At 46.4% G+C, this 27,914-nt stretch overlaps 1 protein-coding gene across 3 annotated transcripts in view; it reads left to right on the forward strand.

The window, feature by feature from the left end:
• The first annotated feature begins 7,542 nt into the window (after positions 1-7,542).
• The window catches only part of DIP2C (disco interacting protein 2 homolog C), a 272,627-nt gene continuing 252,255 nt past the window's right edge, over positions 7,543-27,914 (forward strand). For 2 of the 3 annotated variants that reach the window (XM_072327842.1, XM_072327843.1), the window contains exon 1: positions 7,730-7,953. In XM_072327842.1, the coding sequence (XP_072183943.1) occupies positions 7,869-7,953 (85 nt within the window). In that variant the 5' untranslated portion in view covers positions 7,730-7,868. Of the gene's footprint in view, positions 7,954-27,914 lie in introns of all 3 variants that reach the window. The other variant, XM_072327844.1, reaches the window with a different exon arrangement.

Consider the following 27,914-nt stretch of genomic DNA (forward strand, 5'->3'; position numbering starts at 1 on the left):
AGGAAAACAGCACGAGGCAAGGCCAGGGAGCGTGGCTGACAAAATAACCAGTTCTTGGCATGCAGTACTGCTTGGAGAACACAAGGCTCTCTGGCTTTCTTTGGAAGCTAAGGTTTAAATCTCAGAAAGTAAAATGCTTTCCCTCTTAATTGTGCTAAAGGGGCAAAATTTCAAGGAGAGTCTTCTTGAGAACACAGTATAATACTGGAGGCATTCTAATGCATAGAGATTTCTTCTCTTTGTTCTTTTTGTTTTCTCATATCACTAAATAAATGTTTATTGCTAGCTAAATATGATATCTGTGGCATTCATGGTATTTCCCACTCAAGTACTACTCAATAGCTGGTCCTCACACCGCCTGGTGAGGTAAATAAATACCACCTTCCTTTTGCATGGCCAGATACTATCCTATTCTACATGGGCAGATGTTGTCCCATTCTCTTGTGATGGTGACTCAGAGAACAAAATGATTTCACTCTCAGCTCCGGTGACTCAGGAGGACCCACACAGGTGCCTGTACTTAAAGGAATTACAACAAAGAAGAAAAGTGATTTTAAACTTGGTACTGAGCACTGATGTTCCCAGCTGTCAATCCTGAGCACTGACATGGGATTGGAGGCCGCCAGTTCTGTGTTTGTGGAGTCGCAGCCTTTTCTGGTAAGGACGGCTTGCAGGGCCAGGGAGAGCACTGCCAGGGAGCACTGTCTGCAGTTATTAAAATGGTCCACTGAGCTTATGCCTTTGGGGAGGTACAGCCGAATAAATAGCCCAGCGCTAACCTTTTTAGCTCTGATGGGTGTCAGGGTGAGCTCTGCTTTATCACTCCAAGGGAATACTTCAATTCATTAATTAGCTGCAGGAGCCAGGTGGAGGCTTGATCAATGGCTTCAGTTTGCAGGAATCGTGCAGAAGTCAAAACAAGCGCTAGCTGACCTCATTTCCAGAACTAACTTCAACCTTGATTCAGCAACAAAAACATATACATAATCACAAAAGTGAGGTTCCTGCCTCTTCTGTGCTGCCCCGAGCTGGTACTGAATCATACACCTGAGATTTGAACTGGGGGTCTGGCTTCATGTTTCAGCTTTTGCCCGCAAAAACATAGTAGTAGGCCACCCTGATTTTGCACTCATAAACCAAGTAAGGCAATGGCATGCAAAGGAGAAAACTTCTGGAGAGTTTCATTAATGGCTATGTAAACAGCAAATGCTTGCCACTTTAAGCCTGGCACAGTTTTTTTGCAACGGGTCAGTGAAATAGCTCTTGCAGGGTGAAGTGGTAGAGTGCAGCAGCAAGGCAGCTCTCCAAGGGAAAGCACTTCTACATAGCAGCTTTATCACTGCTGTGGAGATCCCCACCCGAGGTTGGAAATACTGAAGTGAAGAAGTTCAGCCTCTAGTGTTGCTGCTGCTGGAAACTTCAGTACGGAGAGGTGACAGAAGAAATCTTACAGAGCCTCACAGTAAAACTTGCACTGATTGTGAGGGTGAGAGCCACTGCAACAGCACTATTCGTGCTTCACTACCCTTGGATATAAGGAAAGGTTTTATACTGTGGGGATAGTGAAGCACTGGCGCAGGCTGTCCAGAGAGGTGGTGAATGCCCATCCCTGGAGACATTCAAAGCCAGGCTGGGTGGGGCTTTGTGCACCTGATGCAGCTGTAGGTGTCCCCATTCATTGCAGGGGAGTTGGACCAGATGGAAGGTTCCCTTCCAAAACGATTCTGTGATTCTATGATTCTATTTTATCACCAAGTCAAGCTACTGCATCAGAAATGACCTTCTATTTTCCAAATGATTTTAAGGAGTCAAATAGTGAGCTCGGTAATGCGCTTATTGCCACCTGTGTAAATTGCTAATGGTAGACTGTCAGCCATAAGACACCATGCAACAGGAGCAGATTGGAGAGATAATTATAACCCAGCTTCTCAGAACAAAGTTCTTGATTCCATTTATTTATTTATTTATTCGGTTGCTAAGTAAGAAAAAAAAAAGAAAATGTAAAGGAAGAACCGCAGATATTGGGGAAGTGCTCCAGAATATTTCCCTTGTTGTTCCCGTGGGTCATTTGGATGTGGCAGCATGTTAATTAGTTTTGCTTCTAGGAGTCAGTGGCAATAAAAATTGTGCGTGGTGGGGTGAATGCTCCAAGTCCTACAGGTAGCGAAGTAGTGCCCAGTCCAGCTGGGAAAACAATTAAATGAAGATTGAGAAGAGTGTATTTGTACTGTGGCTGCTGACACTCCACATCACAGAGTTACCAAAACATTTTGATACTCAGCATTAACAAGAATAACTTACTATCTCCTCTCTTACCTTCAAGAAAGCATGAAACTCTTAGGACTATCTCAAAACATCAAAAGCATTCAAAAGTGGAATGTTTTGCATTACTACAGATGGTAATCTTAACTTTGGGTGACCGCAACCAGCCTGAGATGGCTTTATCCTATCTCAGGTTCATAGAATCATAGAAACACAGAATGGCCTGGGTTGAAAAGGACCACAATGATCATCGAGTTTCAACTCTCCGCTATGTGCAGGGTCAACAACCAGCAGACCAGGTTGCCCAGAGCCACATCCAGCCTGGCCTTGAATGCCTCCAGGGATGGGGCATCCACAACCTCCTTGGGCAACCAGGGTTAAAGAGATTGCTTAAAATGCTCACGGGTTGAACTGTTTGTTTTTGTTCTGTTTTGTTTTTTGTGCACACTGTGTAACAAAATGTTGCAGTAATTTTTCCTAACTCCTGGAAAATTCCATGGTTAAAACAGACACTTCTGTCCTCTATAACAGACATTTCTATGGCTAGCTATGTTGCCTGCTTTGAATCCATGAAAATATAAAGGCGTGTCCAAAAAGATGTTAATCCATTTCACAGCACAAAGAATCTGAAGATGCTTCCAAGCATTAGAGGTAATTTTTGGACTTTAACAGAGCATTGGCCTGTTGCAATTTGAACGTTCATTAGGAAAGGTGAAAATGGGGTCACAGGGAGGTAGGATAAGTAACAGAATATTACTTGCATTTCTTTTACAGCGTGCCAGCACTCTTGTATGACATCATCTTAAAGTAACAATCTGAATTTTGTTTGCTAAAACACATGATATATTGCATCAACCAGAGGCCAAATGACAAAAAAAAGGATTCGTTCTTTTCCATGTATGTTTTATTTAAAATAACACTGCAGAAAAACAGAAAAATGGAGAAGAATTAATTCAGGTTTAACGTGCTACGGACTCAGATTTAACTTCCATAAATTCAACAATTGCCCAAATCTACTTTAAGAGATTTAACTGACTTTTCAGAAATCTGTGTGACTGAAATTTCAAGCCTCAGTCACGGAGTGGGTCCCATTTGTCCTACAAGGTGCAGCATGGAGAGTGAGAGAGATGTGTACAGGAATACTTTGGGAATGCCCCAAAATTATCTAATATACGATGGCAAATGATGTTTTTCAGGGTTTCTTTTCCTTCCTTTTCCTGTGTACCTCACTTCTGGCCAAGGAAGTTTTCTTCTGTGCATTTCAGCTCCAATCCCGTTTCATTGGCATTAGCACACCAAACCATGTGCAGAAGGAGCTCAGGCACCAGTTTCTGTTCCCACTGCCAGCTGCGCTATGAGGCAGTAACGTCAGTACACAGCGCGGAAAGAGACTTCTCAGCTCCCCCACTAGCAGAGCTGCAACCGTGCTAAAGGAGAAAATGACTGAAGGCTTTCCGTCTGGGCAGGATTTGCTCAAACACCTCAGGTCAGTCTTCAGCAGGTATTTGGCTTCTCTCAGATTCACTTTCATAAACCTTTGTGAATTACAAGTGGGCTACCTACATTAGTTTTCAGACTAAACATTAGGGTGCTGAGCTAAACATCCCAACCATGGAAACTCCCCTCTCATCTCCTTTCCTTCCCTTCCCTTCCCTTCCCTTCCCTTCCCTTCCCTTCCCTTCCCTTCCCTTCCCTTCCCTTCCCTTCCCTTCCCTTCCCTTCCCTTCCCTTCCCTTCCCTTCCCTTCCCTTCCCTTCCCTTCCCTTCCCTTCCCTTCCCTTCCTTTTGCTTCACTTGGCAGGAGAGGAATTAGGAGATGACATTGAATTTAATTTTTAAGTGTTAAAAGAAATTAGAACCCAACTTGGAAATAATTACAGGCCCATTTGCATTCCATTCAGAGGCAACATGATTAATGCATCTAAACAATTATTTCGTACAGTTTGTTGCATATTAGGTAGACATCCAGCCACATTTGTGGTAAAAATGCCAATAGCAAAAATGCATTTTCCAACCTGTATATGAGACACAAGCAGACAGATGCAAATAGAGAGAGTGGGAGTGGAAGTGTGAGGGGTAAAAAATCAATTGAGTTCAGTAGGAATAAAAAAGAAGTACTACATGTTCACATAGCCAATGCCAGACAGGCATGTTTGTCCAATACCACACGAGGATTATTTCCTACAGCATATTCATGATTGCTTTGTCTACCCTGGCTTTAATGTTTCAAATTATGGGGATTCCACCATTTCCTTTGAGAATCTCTTCTGCACGCTAATGCTGCTCATCCCTTGGAAGCTTTCCCTGACATTTGTCTCAGCTTCCTTTCTTAATTCCAGTCTATTATTCAAAGTTTACCCTTAACCACTCGCTTTTTTCCCTTTCACTTCCTCAGTGCTTACACCTTTTGGATAACAGTGGGCAGCTATCTGTGCTATCTCTTGCTGTTGCTTAGCAAGCTGAGAAGCAGCCTTTTTAATGTCTCCCTATAAACCAGTCCCTCCAGGCAGCTGATTATTTCTGTTGTTTTTCTATGAATGCCTTCTGTTTTCATATATTAATTTATTTTTGCACATTGGCCGAATCCTGCTTCCCCATCACACAGAGAGGACAGACAGCAGCACACCAGCTCACCCACAGCCATGGACCTGTTGCTTCTCTGAAGGTGTCCAGAAGACACACACATTGGTTTGGTGCTTTCAGCCAACATGGCAGTGTCTACACAAGAGTTTTCTCCTTTCCCTAAACGACTTTTCCCACTTTATAGCGCAGGGAAGTTTTCTAATCTAGACTTGACTTTGAGCTCAATCTGCAAAAATTGGATGCATCCTGTGCTGTGAATTAGCAAGGAAAGTGATTTTTATCTAGTCAAGGTCAATGATGAGTTGCCCTTCAAGTCTTCCCACTTGGCTACAAGGAGTGACCTGCACAAGCCCCAGTAGGACTTGACAATTGATAGCAACAATAAGCGCATTTAAGTGCAAACACACTTTTTCTTCCTTCTGTGAAGATACACGTGTTCCAGTAGGTTAGCATGTGAATAATCCAAACCATTTCCAAGATAGCATTTCTCCACAAAGTCACTTGCAAGCTGTGGAGACCAGGGACTCAGAAAGGCATGTGGGCTTCAATCAGCTCCTGGACACATACAAAACTATTCCACGCAGATATGGAAATGCCTTGCAGAAAAGCAAGTTTGTATTGGAAAGGGATTCTGGAAATCCCAACGCCATTAATCCAAAAGAAATGATTCAAACCACAAATATTGTCCGGCTTTTCCTAAAGTCAGGAGAATTCCAACTGCCTATTGATCAGCTCCTCATCTACAGATCTGAAGGGGGAGGGGGAGATTCAGCAAGATAGGCAGTGCTGGGTGCTGGAAGCCCCCTCCTGTGCAACACTGGTGCCTGAGCCTATTTCATCCCATAGGAAGCAGTACACAAGCAACAAGCAACACTGGGCTTCTCAGGTAGGAAGCCTGGGGCGTGTTTGGATTTAATTGCTTTTCATTGCTTGGGTTCTGATGTGAGGAATGAGAAAGATGTGGATGATTTTTTGATTGTCTGCATTCAGCGCTCGACAATAGGCAAAAACCTTACCCTTATATAGCACAGTGCTGGTGGGGAGGCATTCGTACAGCCCTACATGGCATGTGTGTTGCCATGCTGTTAAAAGTAACGGGCCCTGCTAAGAGAGGCTAAACAGATGGCTATGATCTTGCAGTGCGTTGCAGAATAGCCCAGGAACGGTTAATAGAAATCAGCACGGATGATGGTGAAATGGGTGGCATCACAAAGGATGGGATGCTGCACGCTCTGGGCTCACAGTGCTCACACAGCACTGGTATAGGCCAGTGGGGCTGGGGATGTGCCTGGATATGGCTGAAGTGTGAACAGCTGCCAGCCCCAGGAACAGCACAGCTGGCAGGATGATGTAACTTGGTTTTGTTCCACAACCTGTTAAAAAGTATATTGTTTGGGGTAGTCACAGCCTAGCCAAGCTTTTATCTTTGGAATAAACTCCTTCCCTACGTATCTTCTACTGATCAGCATGGCAAGCTGAGGTTGACCTGGGGACAACAGCACCTGGTTCTTCCTGCTGAACAGATCTCACAGGGAACACATTCTGCCATTGACTTCCAAGAGGTAATGGAACAACAGGTGGTGCAGTGCCCGCTCCTTCCTTCTGCTGGGAGATCTTCCAAAACTAAACAAAGCTGAAGAAGATAAAAAGAGGGAGAGAAAGAAGTTCCTTGTTGAACACACTCGTTGACCTGAAGAGAAGTGACACTAAGCATTTCCCCTCTTACAGTGGTGTAATTGGAGTGCTGGGATGCCCCAGCCCCGCAGGTGCTCAATGTCAGGTTGGGTGAGGTTTTGGGCAGCCTGATCTGGTGGGGGCAGCCCAGCGCACAGCAGGGGTTGGGGCTGGGTGGGCTTCAAGGTCCCTTCTAACCAAGCCGTGCTATGATTCTATGAGCGCTGCTGGCTCAGTCCTTCCATGCAGGCTTTCCCACCGTCAGCGCTGGTGCTGAGCATGGATGTGGCATGGCCTTGGAGGCGTTCCGTTTTAGTACAGTGGGAACAGCTCACCTCTAATGAGCTCCTTTCCTAAATCTGCACATCGCAATGTCCAGACGTACCGGGTGCGGAGCACACAGCCGGCATCCGCACGTACAAAGTCGCTCAGCAGGTGGGGAAGGAAACGGCATTTTGAGCCTGTGAGCGCTGTCAGTCCATCCCACAGCGAATTGCAGCCCGGCCCGGAGCGCTTCGTGCCTCGCAGCCCCCTGCTGCGGCAACACGGGGACTACGGACCTACTTCAGGGAGTGCCGGCGGGGTAAATCAGCGGTCAAGCGCTCCGAGATGCCCAACCTGTAGCCGCGGTGGATACGCACAGCGCCGCCATCAGGTCAGCGCCGGCCGCGGAGAAGCGAGGAGCGCCCGTCCAGCGCACGAACGGCCCCGCGGCCGCCACCGAGCCCGCCCGGCTGCCGAGCGGCCCGCAGGCACCACGCGGAGCGCCCCGCGCTGCCGTCGGAGCTGCCGGCGCCGCCGGGCCTGGCGCGCCCCCTGGGGGCCGCGGGCGGGGGCGCGGGGCGGCGCGGTCACGTGGATGTGACAGCGGCGCTGTGCCCGGCCGGCAGCAGTCGCGGCAGCGGCACCGCAGCGCCAGGCGCCGCCGCCAGCCCGAGGCGGGCGGGGAGCAGCGGGCCGGGGCCGAGGCGCGGCGGAGCCGGCGGGCAGAGCCGCGGGGCCGGGGGGGGGGGGGGGCGGCGGCGGCGGCGTGCGGGCCGGGCGCGGCGGGAGCCGATGCGGAGCGATCTCGAGCGGGAGGCGGCGGCGGGAGCGGCCATGGCGGGGCCCCGCTGAAGGAAGCGGCGAGGGAGGAGGAGGAGGAGAGGGGAGGAGAGGAGAAATCTCCGCATTCCCTCCCTCCGCGCCCCGTCCCCAGCGCGGACCGCCTCCCCCGTGCATGCCCCGCTGAGGCGGCGGCGGAGGACTTTGGCATCCGGCGCGGCCCCGCCGTTCTCCCTCGCCCCTTTTCTGCTGCGAACAAAGGGGGAGAGCGGGAGGAGGGCAGAGCCCATCTCCGCGGCGCGAGCATGGCGGACCGCAGCCTCGAGAGCGTGTCGCTGCCCCTGGAGGTGCGGGCCCGGCTGGCCGAGCTGGAGCTGGAGCTCTCCGAAGGTAAAGGGGCGGCTCCCCGCGTTCGACCCGTCCCTGCCCGGCGCCGGGCCGCGGGGGGATGTGGAGGAGGAGGAGGAGGGGGGGGGCTCGGGCGGGTTGGTTGCACCTGGGAGCGCCGCGGCGGAGGTGGGAGCGGGGAGCGGCGGGGTCCGCGCGGCCGGTGACGGGAGATGGAAAAACGCTCGGGGCGGTTCGAGTCCTGCCGAGAAAAGGCGGCTTCACCGGGATGCGCCGCACGCGGCCGAGCGGGAAGGCTGCACGAGGGGCTGCCATCCAGCCCGTGTGTGTGTGTGTGTGTGTGTGTGTGTGTGTGTGTAACGAACCGCGATAAGGTCATCGTAACGTTGGGAGGAAACGAGATATTCGTGGTTCTGGGTCTGGTTCTCCCGCCGCTCGTGGCGGTGGCTCTCGGTGCGGCTGCCGGGCCCGCAGCCCCCAGCCCAGCCCCGTGCGCAGCCCCCGAGCGCCGCGCCGAGCCGTGGGTGCTGCGCCTCGTCGTATAAAAGGACGGATTCCGACGCTTCTCCGCACTGACGGGATGCGGCTCCTCGCCGCGCGTCCCTCGGCAGCGGCTGGGAGCGCTGGATGCGCGGGGCCGCTTTCGTGCCGCCCGGCTCTGTAACGGTTCGTGAGGGCTCCCGGCCAGCGGAGTGCCCGGGCCCGTTCCATCGGCGGGGAGGAGCCGGTGTTGACATTGTGCTTTCCCTTAACGCTTTGAGGGCGAAGAGGAGAGCGAGCCGCTGAGCCGCTTGGGGCTCTGCTTCTGTTTGCACCCCTTTGCTTTCCTCCTCTAAAGGCTGCCCTGAAAACACGACATAAGAGAAGCAAACGGCTGCGTGGCCTTGTGTGGGGTGCCGGGAGGGAGGGCTGCTCGGACCTCGAGTCTTTTGCTCTTGCTTTATGTTTTTTGGTGTGGGATGTATTACTGATGGTGTGCCAGGTCATTAAACCAAAAGGACCCAAACCAAACCTACCGAAATCAGTCAGAAATTTGCTAATTCCGTGTGCTGAACTTATCATAGTTTCATGGTGCAGTTTCTATTGCTGCAAGCATCGGTCCAAAAAGGCTCTGAGGACGTTTGTATCTGCACTGCTGGAGCTTGCCTGGAGCTGGAACAACTTTACCCCCCTCTGATGGTGTCTTTGCCTCTGTGCCACCAGCGCTGTCCCTGCTGCCTTCTGGAGTCCGGGAGTGGTTGTAGGGAGCAGATGGGTGACCATGCACTGAGCTGAGCCACGTTGCTGGGGCCTCAACGATTGCAGTGGGGCTGCTGTGTGGCTGCCTGCAGTTGTGTTCCCTTTTAAAGCGCTTTCCTGAATCCAATCTGCCAGGAGTGTGTTTTTCAGATGCTGAGTGCGTGAAGCGGTGTGCCGTGTTTTGTGTGACCATCAGCGTTGCGGATCTCACAGATGTCACTTGTACCAAAGCAACTTGGCTCTCCAGTGCCAAAAACTTGTACGGGCTGAGGTGACTCAGAAGCAGCTTCTGAAGGAAAGCTGCTGCCTCGTGAAAGAGAAAGGGGAGTGGTGGCTGGGTTATTGTAGCACAGCCTGGTGGCCAGGAGATCAGCCTGTCCCCTGTCGAGGTTCTGTACCTGTCCTGTGCCATAATGCAGGCTGAGGGCCGGGCCGCTTGCGTGGTGGTTACTCTGCAGATGCTGAAGTTGCAGCCTTTGCCAGCAGTCATTACACACAGAGATCTGACCGTGGTGGTTTTTTTTCCCTTGCAGCCAAATTCTGGTTTCCTTACTCAGTCTCACGGCAGTGATGCTGTAGCAAAAGCTCGTGCGGTGGCTGCTGTGTGATAGGCAGCACGTGCTTTTAAGAGATAGGGCAAAGTGCCTTTTTGAGAGCGTTTGGGCATTTCCGTGCTGCTCCTTGGTTTGGAGAGGAGTTAGTCTGAAAGGTGTTTACTTTGTGCTCTGCTGAAATGGTTTCTGTGGCACTTCTAATCCAGTGGTTATTGTGGGCAAGCCGCATGCCTTTTACCTCCCTTTTGTTGTGGTCTGAATGAGTCTTTTTTTGTTTCAAACGTAGCTATTTAAATTGTACTATGGATGCAAATCAGGATAACCATTTTAGATTTAGTTAGCTTCATTTCTGTCATTGAGAGGCTGAAGATCAGTTCAAGTCAGAAATGCTTTCCAAGTGTCCTCAGAGCGCGTGTGCCCATAGCCTCCCCTGTGTGGGAGAGTGAATTATGTTGGTAGCCCGGCACTTTGAGTGCTGAAAATGGCTTTCAAGTTGATGTGTCGGTATGTGATTTTATGTTCAGCTTCAGGCAGCAGTAGCGCACTTCTTTATGGTGCTTCCATTTCATTTTGGGAGGGGAAAGTGCCTCCGTGTTTATCAAAACGTAGAGTTGCAGCAGCACTTGAACTTGTTTAAGAGCATTAGAAGTAAGTCGTGGAACCTTCCCCATCCAGCCCAGTGTTCTGAAGAGATTTGTTTTGCTGTGCGTGACTGCATGTGTCAGAGGCTGGCATGCTGCATACGTGTTTTCTGACGCTCTGTAGTAGTTTCCACTGAGTGTAGCGATGCTTGCAGTGCTCCAAGCTGCAGCCTTTCTAGGCTGATGCAATCAGCATGTCACTCTGCAGTCCTTGTTCTTCAGGGCCGCTTAGGATTTTACGAGGCTTTAGTTTTCTAACTATGTATAAAATTGCGCTGGATGGAAATAGATGAATCATCTTGGTTTTTTGGAATAGCTCGGGGGCTGGTAACTGAAGAACTCATTGAATAATACCAGCAGTCTTAAAATATGTTGGACTTTGTTTTTTTTTTAATTCAGCAGCCCCTCCATTCTTAAAAACTCTTAAGAATTAAAAAATACAAAAAGCCCCTAAAATACTTTGATCATTTTTCCCTCCATTTAAGGGCACACGGGGTTATACTGCCCTTCCAATTACAGCCTGGGGAAAAACCAATTGGGAAAAGGTGCTCTCCAATATTTTATCCAGGTGTCAGATCGAGTAGGTGAAACAGTTAAAAGAACCACAGACCAATGTGGAAAATGTGAGAAACGTCCTGCTTTGAGCTGTTCTACCCATATTCCACGCTGTGCATCCAGAGCTCGTTCATTTTCAATGCACAAGGTATAGGAGATTTTGTTTGAGCCCTTCTTCAAAGGGTGCTTGCAAAACATATCAGCAGATCTTAAACGAATGGTTTCTTACTCCCAAAGGCTCTGAACGTGAGCTCAGCTAATTAATTTGGTCCTCAGCTTCCCTTGTATCTGCTGGCTTGGCGATATGCATCGGTATCATTCGGGTTGATTGGGTCGTTGTTTGGTTGTGTTTGGGACACAAAGTCATCCTTTTGATTCACTCCTTGAGAGGCAGCGCCCTGCTTAGCAGGTGGGTACAACCTGCACAGTGATGGTGCTTAGCAGGTGGGTACAACCTGCACAGTGATGGTGCTTAGCAGGTGGGTACAACCTGCACAATGGCAATGATCGTACTTACTGAGTTTGGGTGAGAAGTGAGCTAAGAAATGCAATGCTCATATTTGTTTATTGTTGGTTTTTTGAGCTGTTTTGGTGCAGTTGGCTCATGTTTTCGGTCCAGTCAGACTTACTCAAAAGGCATAAAGCTGAAATCCTCTCATACTAGATACTAGCCCTGAGGCTTTAAGAAAATATGTCAATTACCATGAGAATTGTGATAAAATCAAGAGCGAGAGCAACAGGAGCTTTCCTTTCTCTGTAAGAGGAAGCTCCTCTCATCAGCTGTTTTGTTTCTTGGATGGTGCTCACTTATGAGAGGGAGAGTTCCTTGATTGTTTTAAAGACAGATTAAATTCACTCATGAGTTAATACCAATTTGCATTTAAAGGCACCGGAATTTGAAGTCTTTTTTTTTATCTACCCACTTCATTTTACTTAAGGGCTTTTAGTGGATACTGTTGTGTCAAAAGGATTCGCTGTCACTCATTCAGTTGAAGTACATTGTAGTGCCTTGTAAAATAGACTATGCAAATCTCCAGGATGTTCCCAGAACAGCTGTCCCGAAGGCACGCTGTAAATATACCTTTATTGCAAGCTGGTGTTGAGCAGCATTGATGCCCAAGGGTTACACTTAATAGATGCTTCAAATGATCTTTACTGTGTTACACAACAGACGTACTTGAACAACTTTTTCCAAGGATGTGTGAAAATTGCCGGTGGGGTGTCAGTTTTATAGGCAAAGCAGGCAGTAAGCAGCGCATTTACAGCAGGATCATGCGTAATAAGGAGCTTCGGGGAGTGTCTATCTGGTGTCTATCTGGTGGTGCTGCGCAGCGCAGGCAGCAGAAGCCTCGTGCTGCTTCTCTTTGCCAAAGCTACAGCCCAGCGAGTGCATCTGATTGTTAGTCACCGTGCTCTTCTTCTCTAGGAGGATATGGACCTGCCTGTTGTTATAAGGGGAACGCTGTCATTTTGATTGGAATAGTCTTTATTCTGGCAAGCCAGATATTCTTCCGTATTGAAAAAAGTCAGGTTTGGCGTACCTCTGTCCTTTGTGTTTAGTTTTTCTCAGGGCAAAATATTTTCCTGGTGTACAAAAGGATATAATGAACTAATTTGTGATGGAGGATTTGGGTTGGGAGAGGAGAGCAGCAGAAAGATCAGTGTTTCTCTAAAGGGATGTCAATAGACTTATTTTGGTTTCTATAGCTCGGAATGGATGTTAGTGGTGTGATACGGAGGATCCTCAATGTACCGTAGCTCTTCTATACTTCAACATGCACCGACTGCATTTTGATTTTTAAGAGGCTATTTGTATAAGGCATCACGCAGGACATAGAATTTCTTTTAAAAGAACTGCTTTAATTCCCCAGCAACTGTCGGGCAGGATGAGTCAGTGCAGTGCAGGAATCCAGCGCAGCACATAGCAGATTTGACACAAACTCTTAATCCATTTCAAATTATGCACGTATATTTCCCAACCTTCCCAGTGGCTGAGCGTCATTCTTGGCCGAGTCCTGATGATCCCATTCTGCCTTTCTCCGCCCCCAGCTCCTTTTTCTTCTGGAGATCCCACCTGCAGCCAGCAGTCACCATGCTGTGAGGTTGGGTGCTGCGGTGTTGCCATGGCTTTTAGCAGCATCTCCTGGGCAGTTAAGGATGGCTGCTCATTCTCTCCTTGATCCTGGTGCCGGTGTGTTCCAAAACGTGCTCACTCTCTATGGTTATTTGTGGTCATTCCTTGGGTTGCTGAAGTAAACATTAAAAAACCGGAACTGTTTTCGTTTAGCTTCACTTGTATGGATGAATCAATTGATTTTTTTTCTCAGTAACATTAGCCGGGGTTTCTAATTGCTGGTATTATTTATTGCTAGGGTTAAGTATAACTGTAAAACAAGCATAAAGCATAATGGTGACATGATATTCTTCAGTAAGGAAGAGAACCTGGGAACACTGAAACCAGATAAGCTTGAGCCAGAGATGCTGGGAAGACCATGGCCGCGCTCTGGTTGGAGGCTGTGACTGCAGACAAGGCGGCTCATGGAGCCACGCAGAGCCACACATCTCAGCAGAGCAACCTGTGCATGGAGCCTGAGGGAAAGAGGACAGCATCCATGCTGCTGGTGTAGTCCCTTGGCTGAGAATCGGATCAGTTGCTGTGCTTGGCACTTTGATAGACATAGCAGTCTGTTTGACATCTAACCTGCAATGTTCAGAGCTCTGTTAAGTGCCGGTGTGTATATAATTGTCACAGTGTCTTACGGCAGGAATTAACGTTGAAGAGTATATGATGTCTTGTCTCAGTGGCCTCTTTTTGAGCGTATCATTTGTTAAATGTCTGGATGAATGAGAGAAGCAATTCTTACAAAGTACTTGGATAATCTGAATGGGGAAGAGGTATTTCCTGTGACTTCTGGAGGTGTGGAAGTGCTGTTTGCTTTCTGAAGGCTGAACTAGACCCTTAGCAGTATGGGTATTGAAGCCTGATGTCTCCCTGATAGGCTGCTGCTTGAAAGTCTGCCTAGACTAGTAAAGGTTTATAAGGCTTTTGGTTGGCTCAGAGACCTGAGCAGAGAGTAGTGATGGTCTTTTTCTGAGTGTGTGGATGTCTGTGTGCCCGTAAACATCCAGGCAAGATAAAGAGGCTCTGGCAGTAGCCTCCTTGCACAGCCAGGCCTGGAGGCACCCTGGAGCTGGACCATCTACTTTGTATGACCCATCTGGATGAAACATGGCACCAGCAGGATGGCTACAAGATACGTCTATTGCCATTTGATGGAAAAAGAGGCCCAGCTGATTATCTAATGCAATTGAACATTCCAGTCCCAAGGTTCCATCTGTGGTAGAAATATTTGTATTGCAGACTTTGATAAAACAATCCAGAAGAGATCGTGTAGGACAGAGGGGGCTGAAGCAGTCCTAGTGAACCTTGGTGGCCAGGAGAAAGCTGGAGAGTTTATTTGGGTTATTTGACAGCCCTTGTGTTGGGGAAGGAGGAGCATTTTCTGATAGCGGAAAGCTGTTTGTGTTAGCAGTTCAGAACATGAGAAGAACCAGCTCCTGGGAAAGGAAATTAGACAAATTCAGATTGGAGATAAGACAGAGTATTAGTAAGGGCAGATAAACACTGAAACGCGTACATATAAAAGAAGACTCAATGGCTTTAAAAAAAGAAAGTGCCCTTGATGGTACACTTGATAGGAGACTCATTTCTAAGAAATACGGAGTGTAAGAAGTATGTGTGTGGAGATAAGATACGTCCTCCAGTGAACTCTACTCTTGACCAGAAATGCAGTGTGACTGGGACTTCCATAACGCCCTTGTACAGTAGTTTGGTCCAGTATAATAAGGTATAATTTCCTGGTAAGTTGAAAGAACACTGCAGCACTTGAGAACTGCAGGCTTCGTATGTTTTCAGTAGTGAAGATTTGACATTTACTTGCAGTAGTAATTTTAAAAAATCAATATTGAGCACCGTAGAGATGTAAATACCTCGCAGGTTGAGGATCTCACGTATAGTCAATGTATTAATACTTGCTTCCACACGGACTGCTTATATATTCTACTTGTAGCTCAGGTGACTTCTGTATAAGCATGAAGTGGCAGAACAATAACGTTTTAAAAGGTCTCTAAATACTTACCATATACAGCTTAATCACTGGCTTTTAAGTAAAAGTATTGCACTTTTGAATAATTTGGATGAAGATTATGAAAGCAGTCAAGTCCTCTGAGGACAGACCTCTCATGCATCCTATTCCCTTTTGGCTCAGGGAGGTGAAGTATGTACTCAGTGATGAAATGAGCTGGGACAAGACGGCTAGGGTACTGTTTTTCCTGCTTTAGTCATGTATTTAGTTTCAGCTTTCATACCATAGGTATACATCTTGGTGTGCTGGAAGCTTGTGTGTCTTTGTGCTGCCGTTAGAAGATAGTTTGTTCATTCAGAGTTTCCTGAGGCAATTATGTTTGACATCCAGGGGTGTTCCCTTCTGCACAGTAGAAGAGGAAGGCAGTCCCCTCCCTCTAAGCAATACAGAAGCCTGTATGTAGAAGGAATACTTCTCTGTGTAGGAGGAGGAAGACATTTCCTACTTAGCCCAAACACTCTTTTTCTTCTTGAGCACAGTGATGCCTGAGCTGCTGTTGTCTGCTGATGGTACTTCAGAGAAGGCTGGTGCTCCTGGCAGGTCTGATAGTTCTCCTTCAGCTCTGAAGGGCAGCCTGCGAGCTGCTTGTTGCTCACACAGAGTGCAGTCACTCTGCAGCCAGTGAGAGAAGAAGCCTTCAGCCAGAAACGGGTGCAGTGATGTTAAACATTGTCATCGATTACTGGACTGCTGGAGACATTTGGTCTGTAACAGTTCTCCCTCCGTCCTACGCTTGTACAACAACAAATACAGGAAGGCTGGACTTCTTTCCATTGGTGCCTGTTTCTCTGTCCTTCTGGGAGTGCTCCAGGCTGGTTCATGCATCAGCTCTTTGTGCTTTTTTTGTCCTGGACCTCTGTGCTTCTGGGACACAAAGGATTTCAAACTGAAGTCCTCTTGTTGGTTAAAGTTGTTTATTATTCCTCGGTGGTGATCTGGTTTTCCCAACCAGCAGAATGTTTTATTGTATATTTTGATAGGGAAGTGTAACCTACAGCGTTAGGTCTGACACACATCAAATTGCCTATTTATATTGCTTCCTTTGACTGTTTGGTTGTAATTGGTCGACTCTGGTAAGTAATAAATGCAATTCCAGACTTTCTTTATGAACTGTTTTGCTTGTGGGTACACTAGAAATAACTTCAGGCCTCATGTGCCAATTGATTCCCCTAATTTTGTAGTAAAATGCATGTCTAGGACTAAGCTACTCTGCAGTTGGGAAGAGAGAAGCCAACTCTACCTTACAGTTGCTTTTTTTTAAACACAAAGAGCTTGCTGCTGTGAATTTTCTGTCTTTTTACTCTGTCGTAGATCTGTAACTCAGGTGCCCAAAGAAGCCTCTCCCCAGACTTCTCTATAGATACGAGGGAGTTTTGCTAGCATGGACATTGTGGAAAAGGATAATTAGAAAATGCTGGTTGATAGATGGTGTGTCTGTTATTTCAGCAATAAAATAGATACATAATAGGGGGGGGGGGAAAGGGCTCAGAAGGGTATGTTAGGATTAAGAGAGAGCATTAAGCAGCTAAGTAACCATTTAAACACTGTAGCATCTGTTTTTTTCCAGACTCTTTTTGAGAGCACTGCATGATGGTTGTCGAGGTTTGGTCACTTCTTTATCTCTGTATCCTGCTCCTGAGCCCAGCATGCAGGTAGTGCAGTCATATTGCATGGAGCTGGGATCATTCGAGTATGTAGAGAGATACAGCAAAGATTACAATAGGAATTACCATGGAGGTCATGTTGTAAGGCTCCCCAAAACAGAAGTACGGCATTAATCAATGTAAAAGCAGAACCTTCGTTCCTAGGGGCTTAAATAAGGAGGGAGTTTGAGGCATGCCAAAATGAATTCTTGTATTTATTTTTTCCCTCAGACTGAAGCCCAGTTTACCTAAAAATAAATGGCAAATGACGTTGGCATCAGGACTGCACTACTGGGTGTACTTCCACTTAAAGCTGTGCCTGCAAACAGTCAGAAACTGTGATATTTAGAGATCTGTGTATTGGGCGTGTGATAGAGGCACAATCTGACAGATACTCCTTGTGTCTTGTCCGTCCTGGTACTAAGAGAACATGTATTTCAGACATGATCCTCACATGCATGGAACAAGAGGCAAAATGTACTACTGCGGGGAAAGTACAACCCCTTAATGACTGGAAAAGCAGTCTGTATTTCCAGAAGGTGTTACTATTTCCTGGAAGCTACCATGATCACAAAAGCTCCTTAGCACTTCTGGTGCTCTGTCAAAGATAGCACGTGGTCAGTGTTACCTCCTCCTGTGTGACAGGGAGAAAGCCAGGCTGTGATGTTCTATGGGCTTATAACTTTTTCTTTCCCTTCACCTCTCTGCACTTCCCCCACAGTTCCACTGTTTCATTGAAATCTGACTTCTGGGGTTTCTCTCCAGAGCAATCATGCCCTACTATTGCAGACTGTGGTAAGCCAGCCATCCCCACCCACTGTATTTCAGTTCCATGAGCAAAATTCCCTCGTTGTCTGTCTGTCTGCCAGCCCTCCCAAACAGCAGCCCTTCATGCAGGATCATGGTGTAGATAGTTCGTGCTATGCCCTTTTGCAGTAACCTTTTTTGCTGTGTAAAGAATGCTTGTGAGACGTGTCAGACCAAAACTGAAGTCTTCATTCTTAAGTTGATAAAAAATGGCTTCTGACTTGGAGTGACAGCCTCACGAAGCTGATTGTAACGACGCTTGGCTAAAGTATGTGTGTTTTGCTCATTGTGCTCTATCTTTGTTTTTCTTGCTGCTGTTATAGCTCTTCAATTCTACTTTTATGTTTGCTTAGAGCCAAATTAGGATATTCTACATGCAGGCTGAGATATTTATAGAGAAATGTGCATCTTAAATTTCCTGAAATCTGATCTGGAGTTATGCCGTTTATTTTCCATCTAAAAACGCATTGATAGTATCACCGTGCTGTGGTGGGTTTTTTCCCTTCTTTTTTATGCACATGAAACCCACACTAAACAAAAATACAGCTTACGTAGCCTGAAATTATAAAGGAACTACTTGCAAAGATCCTGCAATGCTTTCTACGTGGTACATTTAAGTTGTTCAGGCATCAAGCATGGATAAGAAACTGTATCTTCAAATCATCTTTGCATATGCATGAGTACACCTGTTATATAAGCAGTGGCAAGTGCTGAGATTCATCCCGTCCTGTGCCACAGCTAGCGCGGTGGAGAAAAACAAGATCATTTGTCAGTTTAAGTCTTTTAAATCCAAAGTGGAGCCTTATCTCTCTAATAGCCTAACACCAGAGAAAGATTCTGTTTGTGTTCAGCAGGGCTGTATTCATGTGACTGTCAGCAGCTGAGTTACTGCTCTGAGTTCTATATAAAGATTCCTGTTTCTGCCCTGCCCAGCGCTGCTGTTTAGAGCGATGTGCCACATGCAGCATGGCTACAAACCAGCTCTGAAACGCTGAAGTGTGTCTTCTTTCACATGTATGTATGAGAAAGTAGAGACAAATAGAGGGTCTCCTGCATGGCTTGTATTAACTTCCTAGGTACTGGACTCAGTGCCAACTGAGGCTTTCATGTTACTTGCATGTGTTTTCAGGCATGGCCTATATTAGGGGAAGAGCCGGGGATTGTATAATTCACAGAATTGTAATTGCTGTATCCTACACCTCTTCTCTGTCCAGTGCAAGTGTTTTGCTCAGTTGAGACTGCTGTGCTAGTGTGAGTGCCCACAGAATGCAGCATGAGTGCTTCAGCAGTGGCACATGCTATCCACAGGCTCTGGGGTCCTCTGCTGGGATGTGTCCCACAGTCACCTGGACGTGAGTGGCACCCTGCACCGGGTGCTCCTGCTTTGGCAGAGTGGGACAGATGGGCCCAGAGCTCCCTGCTAACCTCAGCCATTCTGTGATACACCTCCAACGTTATCACCTGTCAGTGATTTTGCGCTTCCTTTTACCTCTCTCCAGGATGTCACACGGTGTGTGTTTCTCTCAGTGACCTTCTAAGCCTTTTCCATGGTAGTTTGTGCCTCTTCCATGGTTGCTTCTCAGCTGAGATCCTCTGCGGCACCAAGTTCACCAGATGTTTAAATTTCAGTTATAATTATGCTACACACACAATGATGGTCAACCAAAGTGCATTGCGAGAGGAGAAGCACAACACTTTGAACAGAGATTTGCTTTTGAAGCCATTTCTCTTTATGTTACAAGCTTGATCATGGTGGTAAATTTACATCTTATGTAAATGCTCTAGAATCCAGGCGTGGGTAAGGCTGCTTGTGATAGTGTTAATGGTGTCATTATCAGCAGCACTCAGGTGTGTGACTGTCAGTGGAATGATTCCTGGTGCTTACCTGTATGAGAGAAGTGCATGTCTGTTTGTATCTATGGAAAAAGTCCCTTTGGTTCTTTCTGGATCAGGAAAAGCACACACATTTGCTTGATTACTTATTAATAGCAATTCTAGATACGAAAATATCTTGAGTGTTGTTGAGATCATTTATCGTTTTTATTGAAACTTGTATTAAGAGTCGCTTGCAGCTGGAATCGTGCAGTTAAATATTGCTTCTGTTTTTAAGCCAGCAATGCAGTCATTAATCCTCCAGACCGAGCAGGAGTGCGGTCTTCAGATACTTTGGCATTGGGGAAGCACCACAAGGAGCTGTCTGCTGTGAGGTGGCTGCAGTCCTCAGTTGGGTGTTGGTCCTCATGCTGTTAGCTCTTCCCCAGCCTCCAGGTTTCTCTCGCTCTATAGAAGGGAAGTATAAAGAGAGAAGGATGATATTTTTGGGCTGTGAACGCAGCTTTTAAATATGAAAGAGCTTCCATATCCACATTGTCTCCTGACTATTCAGCGAGCAGGTGGACATAGCTTTTGCAAAAGGAAGTTATGCAGGGTATGGTCCCAATTCAGCAAAGCATTTTAAGCATGTGCTTTAGTCTCACTGATACTGAGAGTTTAACTTAAACCCAACTGGCACAGATGGAGTGAGCATCTCTTTCTTGCGTGGAAAAAGCAAATCTTTGTCATTTTCACTGCTTGCTTAAAGAACAGAGTCCAGTATAAATGAAGCCATCAAAAGTATATGTATATTTTTGGTACCACTGTGTGAAAAAAAACTCAAAGCGTTGTTAATTAACTTATTATTTATTTACTTATTTGTTTTTCATGCTGTTTTGCAATATATTTAGTGATGTCAGGTGCCATGCTGAGGTCAGCTACCACCAGCTGTGTGCCATGGGGTGAGCACAGCCACATCTGTGGCCCAGGGCAGGTCCTGGTGTGTTGCGTGCCAGCATGGTCCAGTGAGCATGAGGAAGTGAGGGCTTACACCAGTTGGGTTCCTTCCTTAATAGCAGCAGGTCTAGAAGCTCCTTCTCTGGAAAACATCTTTAATGTGGTTACAGTCTGTTTCTCTTTACCTTTTGCAGCTACGTGGTGGTAGGGCAGGAAGAGGGCAGAAGAAGGCTGGAGCAGTTGGGGTTTTTTTTGTCAGCGTTGCCTTAATGCGCGTGATTCATAAATCAATTTCTGTAAACACCAGCCAAGGACTGAAATGCCTTTTTCCTGTTTACCCTGTTGGAGTCTGTAAGTCAGGTGTGAAAAAACTAGATCTAACCGGGCAGCTTTTCAAAGCCGTTCTTTCATCTTCCTCTTAGCATCCATCATGTTGTTTTCTTCAGCAAACCTCTCATCTACTCAACTTGGTCTGAAGTATCACTGTTTTCCTATTGCATTTTGCTTCTTTGATCTGCTTGAAAATACAGTGTCGGTAAGGAGCGAAGTCCTGGTGTAAAATCTCACTGTGTTCCAGCCCTCCACTGTGGGGTTCCATGTGCTCTGAACAGCAGAGCAAACTTTGGGTTGTTTGTGCAGTGAGAGGAAATGTCTGCAGAGCCCAGTGCGGTGTTCTTGTGTGCACCTGGTCCCTGTGGTGTAAGGAGGGTGAGAAGTGTCTCTGTAGGATGAAATAGCTAATATTTAGGGATAAAAGCAGGACTGGATAAGGCCTGGGTATTCCATGTAAAATCAGTTCAATGTGATACATTAAAGAACCTAAAAATGAAGGTGTGGAAACCTCTCTTAAGGCAATGATTTACTTCTGTTGCTGTTGAAGGAAGCTGCTTTTTACATTGTAAAACTCAGGTAGTACAGCAACTTAATTATTTCGACCTGTTTCTCTATGTTGGTATATTTAAGTAAAAAGGGATATGCGTGTAGAGAAGATGGGGAAGGAAAAGGCACACACTGACTCCTCAAATGAGCAGACTTTCCCACTTAAGGGCATGGTATCTGCAGAAGCAGCTCCATAGTCATAAGCTCACACGGGTTACCCACATCCTGAGTCACAGACTTCTCTCCGCTTTGTGGATCTGAAGTGTGAGCCCCTTCCCCACCGTGCTTCCAATTCCTGAAATAACTGCTGAGGTCAAGAGGGACACGGGGCAGATGGCTGTCACTAGGCGGCCCTTTAGATTGAGGCAAAGTATGGGGGGTTTCTTGATGTTGAGCCTCAGCTGTTTGGCACGAGATGATAATTTTGACCTTACTCTGTTCATTCCTTCTTGGTAGTGCTTTGGGTTTTGTGCTGGCTTACACCCTTTCTAATGAATCACCAGAGCTTTTGTTGTGATACTGACTTAACAAATATCTTTATTCCAGTTACATTTGTGATGTCCATGTTTCTACTCAGTCACATGAAGTGAATTACATGCTGCTGTTGCTGAATTTACAACAGTGTCTTTTGGCTTGGAGCAATTAATGTGAATAACCCTTAGTACATCAAAATACACAGTGAATAAAGTAAACTTTATTGCGTATATTGTGAGGCTTATTTTAACACGTTGTGCTATTCCAATTGCAGTATCCAGTGATCTCTGTAGGGACATCTTGTTACAAAATGCTCTGACTCTCACTGAACCCAATTTAAAACTGGAGCAAATTCAGACCATATAATTGGTGGGGAAAATAATGAGAGGCAAGTTCATTTTGGCAGACAGGGACACAAATACACACAAAGTCTTTGGATGGAAGGAAAAGAGCTTTGAAATCCAAAGCTGGCTCAGAGACATCTCAGCAGCATTAGGTGAAATTGAACTGTTGAGGAGGTGAATGCTGCTCTGAATAGGCCCTTTCCTCTGTCCTTGGGCTGTTGCTGTGAGCACATGCTCACGCCTCCCTGCCAGGGACAGAAGCAGTGTTGGCTTTTTGGGCCCTGATGGCAGGCAAATAGGCAGCAAAGCTGCAGTTGTTTTACTGTCTGCAGCAGTGGCTGCACGATTTGCTGACATGCAGGAGCATTTCTCCTGAAATACTTTCAGGTGAATGTGTGCCCTTCAATTTGTGTCTCTGCCAAGATGCATGTAGATGCCCCAGTGTATAAATAATGGTCTGTCATTAGCTCCGAGCATGAGCAGTGTTGGACTTTTTTATTAACTGAGATAATTCAGAGGATTGCAGGTTGATAGCTCTTCTGTTTGAGCACTCCTTTCAGCTCAGAAGAAATCTCTGGTGTCTGTGATCACACACAAGGGGCTCCCAGTTACTTCAACATCAGCCCTAAGGTGCTTTGGATGAACCACAGTGCTTGTTAGATGACCGTCCTTTCCCGTGCTGGGGAAAAACTGGACTGTGTTTCCTTCTTGATGTTCCCAGCATCAATTCATCCTCAGGTCAGAGATACGGCTCTTAGATTTAGGAAACTAATGCTGCATTTGGCTTCATAAGAAAGTATTAGCTTTGGACGTGATGTATTATTGACAAGGCTGAGGTTAATGTAACCTACGATATTGAAGTTGGACTCCATTATACTTTAAGAGATGGAATCACTGCTTTGGGAGCACTGTGCTACAACTTAAAGCCAAGAGCAAGAATTTTCCTTTCTTTACCATTTGTTGTAAAAGATTCTGGGGGCATTTGGTTGTGAAGCGTCTTGTGCAAAACTGGCTGGACTGGAAATTCCAGGAAGACGTCCACATAGAAAAAATGTGCATCAAAGTATTGCTGCAACATTGGGTGACAGTGATTTATGTTGATTTTTTCTATGGAAGCGTATAGGTACAAACATGGTTTAGTGGGACATATTATTTTTGAGTTTAATTCATATTTGAGCCGGTTGGAACTGAAACTTGCATTTGAAATTGGACGTAGACGTCAGGCTTAAATGTTTAGGGACTCAGCTGAGTAGGGCTGGATTACAGTCCCACAGCTAGAAGAGGAGAGAGCATCTGCCAGGGCATGACAAAAAGAAAGAGTGCCCTAAAACCTGTAGAAGAATCAAACTTATGGCATAAAGGATCTAGTGTGAAGAAGGCTGAGACTGTGTAGGGCACCTCAGCCATTTGGGAGGCTGTGCTGTAGCCAGCGTTGTGAGTTCCAGCAGTTCTGAAGAAGACACAAAACCTGCTTCTGCAGCTATTCTAAAGCCCTGTGATCTTCCCAGAATTGAAGTGGTGTTGAGTTCTCCAGCCTCAAAAGACTTTCACACCTGGAATAATTTCATTCATATTTTTAAAAGCCATCTAAACAATATTTGATTATAATACTGTAGTACTGCACGCTGCAAGGGATGTTCTCAAGAAGTAACAAGCCTGAAGATCCTTAGAATTTTTCCTTTTATTGGGCTAAGTATTTCCACTGCTAGAGCTGGGTAAGTAGCGTTCTGGATGTAGCCATAACATTTAACAGGCAGGAGCTGCAGTCTTGAAAACACGTGGTTCTTCTTATTCCCTCTTGCCTTTTTTTTTTTCCTATCTCTCTGGCACTGACAATGAAGGAAAAACAGTAATAATCTCCAGTGGACAACAGGAAAAACATCAAGTTGGAACATTTTAGTAGTGAAGCCATGAGCATCTGTTCTTCAGCACCAGAGGCTCAGTTTACCTTCGGTCGTGTTCTGCTGTTCAGTTGTGAATCTCTCAATGTGGCATCACCCCCCGCTGCCTGCACAGATCCTGTGCTTATGAGCAGAACTGGGATGACCACAGGTGTGTTTTGCTGCCAGCTGTGTGAATTCTCCATTCTGTGCACTAATTAATGCTGCTGTTATTTTGCTGCCCTGTGGACTGGAGGGCCTGGGGGCATTCATTCACTCCTGCCATGGGGGCAGTGGCTTTTGTGGCTCTGTCAGAAGGGAATGGTGGCAGCTGAATCCCAGCTGGAATGAGCATGTCTCTGCAGATAACTTTACCAGAAAAGATGCAGCTGAGTTGGGAATGCGTGGCATGGTGCTCTAAGGTTTGTATGTGACTCTCCCACTCTTTTAATTCAGGGATTTTGAAGTCCATCTCTAGTTTAAATATCATCTAGGGGGTCATTTTTCATGCTGGATATAGTCCTAGGAAAAACAATGATTGATCTCATGGAGTTGGTCATGGATGTTTATGCATTTTTTTCATGGATGTGTGCAGCACATGGCCCAACCCTGACTGCCTCTGTCAGCAGTCTGTGCTGCCTGCTGGCCCCTGAGCTGTAGCCAGGTGTTATCTGGTACAGTGCTGGCTGCTGTGGGCCTGAACTGTGTCAGGGAGACTGCTCAGTGCTAGGCACGATGTGGGGCAGCGCGTGACCCTGTGCCCTGTCCCTGCTGTTCTCCCAGCACAGGGACAGCCTGAGTGCCTCAGCCATTAATGGAAATGGCTGGTTTTGAAAGGACAACACAGCAGAAGCTTTAAAACTGAAGTTTTTTCATAGAAAACAAAGTCAGTCGAGGAATGCAAGCAAGCCTGGATACTGTCCCACCGGTGGGGCTTTTGCTGTACCCTTTGCTTGTTCTTCTTTCCTAATGGGAAAGTAAATAAAGCACACACGTTTCCTAGAAGTTGTCTGTCGGACAAAAGGTTAAGATGGTGGTAAATAGAACATTGCCTTGGGATGTGGAGGTTTCAGATGCTGGCATTCACACTTTCTGTAGCAAGAAAAAGGGAGAACATCCCTCCGGCTGTTGCTGCAGACTCTGAGGAGTGTTGTGAGGTGCAGAGTTCCTGAGCTTGTGGGGCTGGTGGTGTGGCACAGGGCTGGTGGTGCAATGAGCTGTGGTGGTGTGCCACAGTTTCCAGGATGAGTGTTTGCTTTTACTGAGGCATGCTAAAAAACCTTTGTGAAAAGCCTCGATGTTCTGTGCTTTGGTCATTTGTTTCTCTTCTTATTTTTTTAGTTTTATTACCATGAGCTGATGTCATCACTGGATCTTCCTTCCAATTTCTGAGCTATTGCTTTAGGTTGCATCATAGTGTTAAAACTGCTTCAGATATCTGAGAAGACTAAGGAAATGACCCTTCAAAACCAAATCATGTCAGTTTTAAGCAATGCAGATGCTAAAGCAAGCTGGATGAAACCACTTTTTAATTCATTGGGTACATTTTTTTTTGGAAGCTAGAATTTCCTTTTTTTCTCCCTTCTCATGTCTCTGGAGCAGTCCCATCAAGCCAAGTTCTTGCATGTTCATGCTGTAGTATTTTTAAATGTCATTAGGATTTGGAGTTTATTATAAAATCATGAGGATAAAATTGAGCCAGTCAGACCCCTGTGGGTAGTTTGAAATTGTTATGTTGGGGATAAAAAAAAGTCCCAAACAGCTTAAGGCAATTCAACTGTTGTGATACTATTTGCAAAACAGAGAGCAAACTGGGGGTTATTACAGTACAAATCACAGCACAAAGATGTACTCGGGTTTAGGAAGTTATTAAAGTACTCTTGTAGATGGGAGAGCGTCGATTCTGGGCTGTTCACCCCAGGCTGCTGGAGAACCGCAGTGACAGGGATGGACAAACGTTATGGAGTTCCTGGTATGGCCACTTGTGTGTGCTCATATTTATGTGTCTTTTCGTCTCACCCCCCCCCTCCAAAAAAGAAAAGGGGGTGGGGAGGTGTATCTGGTTTCCATTCTTATCTCGGGTTTACATGATTTGCTCTGTTACTCGTTCCAGTTGCTCATGTTGAATCTCTCTGTGGACAAGTATATTTTTGGCTTGCTTTCGTCTTCTAAATGGATGCCACTTACTGCAACAATGCGCCTAATGGAGTGTAATTCTGTGGTCTGCACTTTGGGGGGTTTAGTATTATTGATGTGTGGTTGGTTTCAGATATTCTGAATATTTGTTTGCTTTTTACGAATTGTTACTGTTTGCTGTGTAAAATGATAAATAAAGTTAATTATTAACTGTGTTCTGGCCAAAAAAAATTCATGGCTTTTTGCTTATGGCTGAGTGACAAATCGAGCAGCCCAGCTTCTGCATTTCCCTTAGTGCTTCAGCCCTGCTTGGCTGCAGTGCCCTTCACGTGTTTTGCTGTGAATGTCCCCCTGCCACTTCTGTTGGTATGAACTGGCAAGGATTTAGCCCAGGTGTATTTTAGCATTAAAATATGCCTCTGACACAGTGGCACATTTAACAGCAGTGCGTATCTTGATGCTCGCTTAGTGTTTCTCCTTAATTCTTAGAGGCATCCACGTGTGCGTGTCAACCTGGAATAAAGACGGTGGGCTGACTGTGATGCAGGAAATGCAATGCAGTTAACTGGCCTTTGTGTGCTTAGAAACAGTATGGTGAGGTGACATAATGCAGAATTTCATTGTAAAATCACTTGGGTCTCGCAGAGGAATGTTCCTATTGCACGTCAGTTTTCAATGGACAGTGTTTCTTTCTGTGGATGAAACGGCACACTGTGCTGCAGCCAGCAGTGCCACACAGTATCAGGCTAGAAATACCGAGGGAAGGATTCTTACCGACAGTCATGTTTTCCAGGCTTGTTCTGGGCAACGTTATCCTCCACCGAGTTAGCTATGTAAAGATCTGATGTGACACAATCTTCTATCATCCCCTTCCTATATATCTTACGGTGTTAAGTACGCGTCCTGCCTTCTATGTTGTTATTTCTTCCTGTATAGATGACTGCTTAGGGCATGTCCACAAAGTCAATTTAGCTGTGTCCCAAGTGCTCCGAGAGCCACAAGATGACATGTCCGTGCTCTGCTGGTGGTACAGAGAGCTTCCTGCAGCCTTGGGAGCAGCACTCCGCCTGCACTCCGGGCGCTGGCCTGGCGGTCCCATTGGACATGAGCTGAAAGCTGCTCAAAGAAGGGCTGTGTGCTGATGGTAACACTAGGCTGTTTGTTGTGGGTTTCATTTGACGTGCAGTTTGTGTTTCACTGACATGAGAGCCTGCTGCTTTAGGAGTGCACCTCGGCTGTACACAGCAAGGCTCCATGCTGAGCACTGGGAACACCTGGATACATTTTCCCTCTTATTTTCAGTACTCCAGTTGTCTTCAGCGATGGGTGAGGTTAAATATTGACCCTGGATGCTACGGCAGTACTTCTCATCAGTCACTTTTCTGCAAAAGACAAAGGTTTCTTCATGTGTATTTCCTCACTAGGTGAAGCTGCTTAGGCCTGGCAGGGAAGTACCAAGAAATAGTGAGGAGCCATTACTGGGCAGTTCTGACTCCTGCAGTTCCTCAGAGAGCAGTTCCAAAGCTCTCCTTGTTCCTGGGCTCTTGCTGACTGATTTTTTTCACTTTTTACTATGTGTGTTAACTGGCTTCACAAGCGCTTTACGTGACAGTGTTACAAATAATTCCACCTTCTCCTCCAAACCAAGGCAGGCAGATTTCTGCACGAGGCATGGGGGCACCTCTGTGTGTCGTTTGCTAGCACCAGTGGGATGTTGCTCTTGATCTTTCATGGTGACTATGGAGTAAGTCTTGCATGCATCCTAAATAACCAATGCAGTTACTTGTAGCCTAGAGATGCAAAAATCCTTTCTGGCCACCATTGCTGGGAAAGAGCTTCCACTGTGAAATACCGTGTGTATGTCTCCCAGAGTAAAGTTTTGAGCCTTTCTTTGTAAGGTCACCATCAGCTGTACGTGTGCCTCTGATTTTCCGCAC

The sequence above is a fragment of the Excalfactoria chinensis genome, chromosome 2 (assembly GCF_039878825.1).
Source record: "Excalfactoria chinensis isolate bCotChi1 chromosome 2, bCotChi1.hap2, whole genome shotgun sequence".
Lineage (NCBI taxonomy): Eukaryota > Metazoa > Chordata > Aves > Galliformes > Phasianidae > Excalfactoria > Excalfactoria chinensis.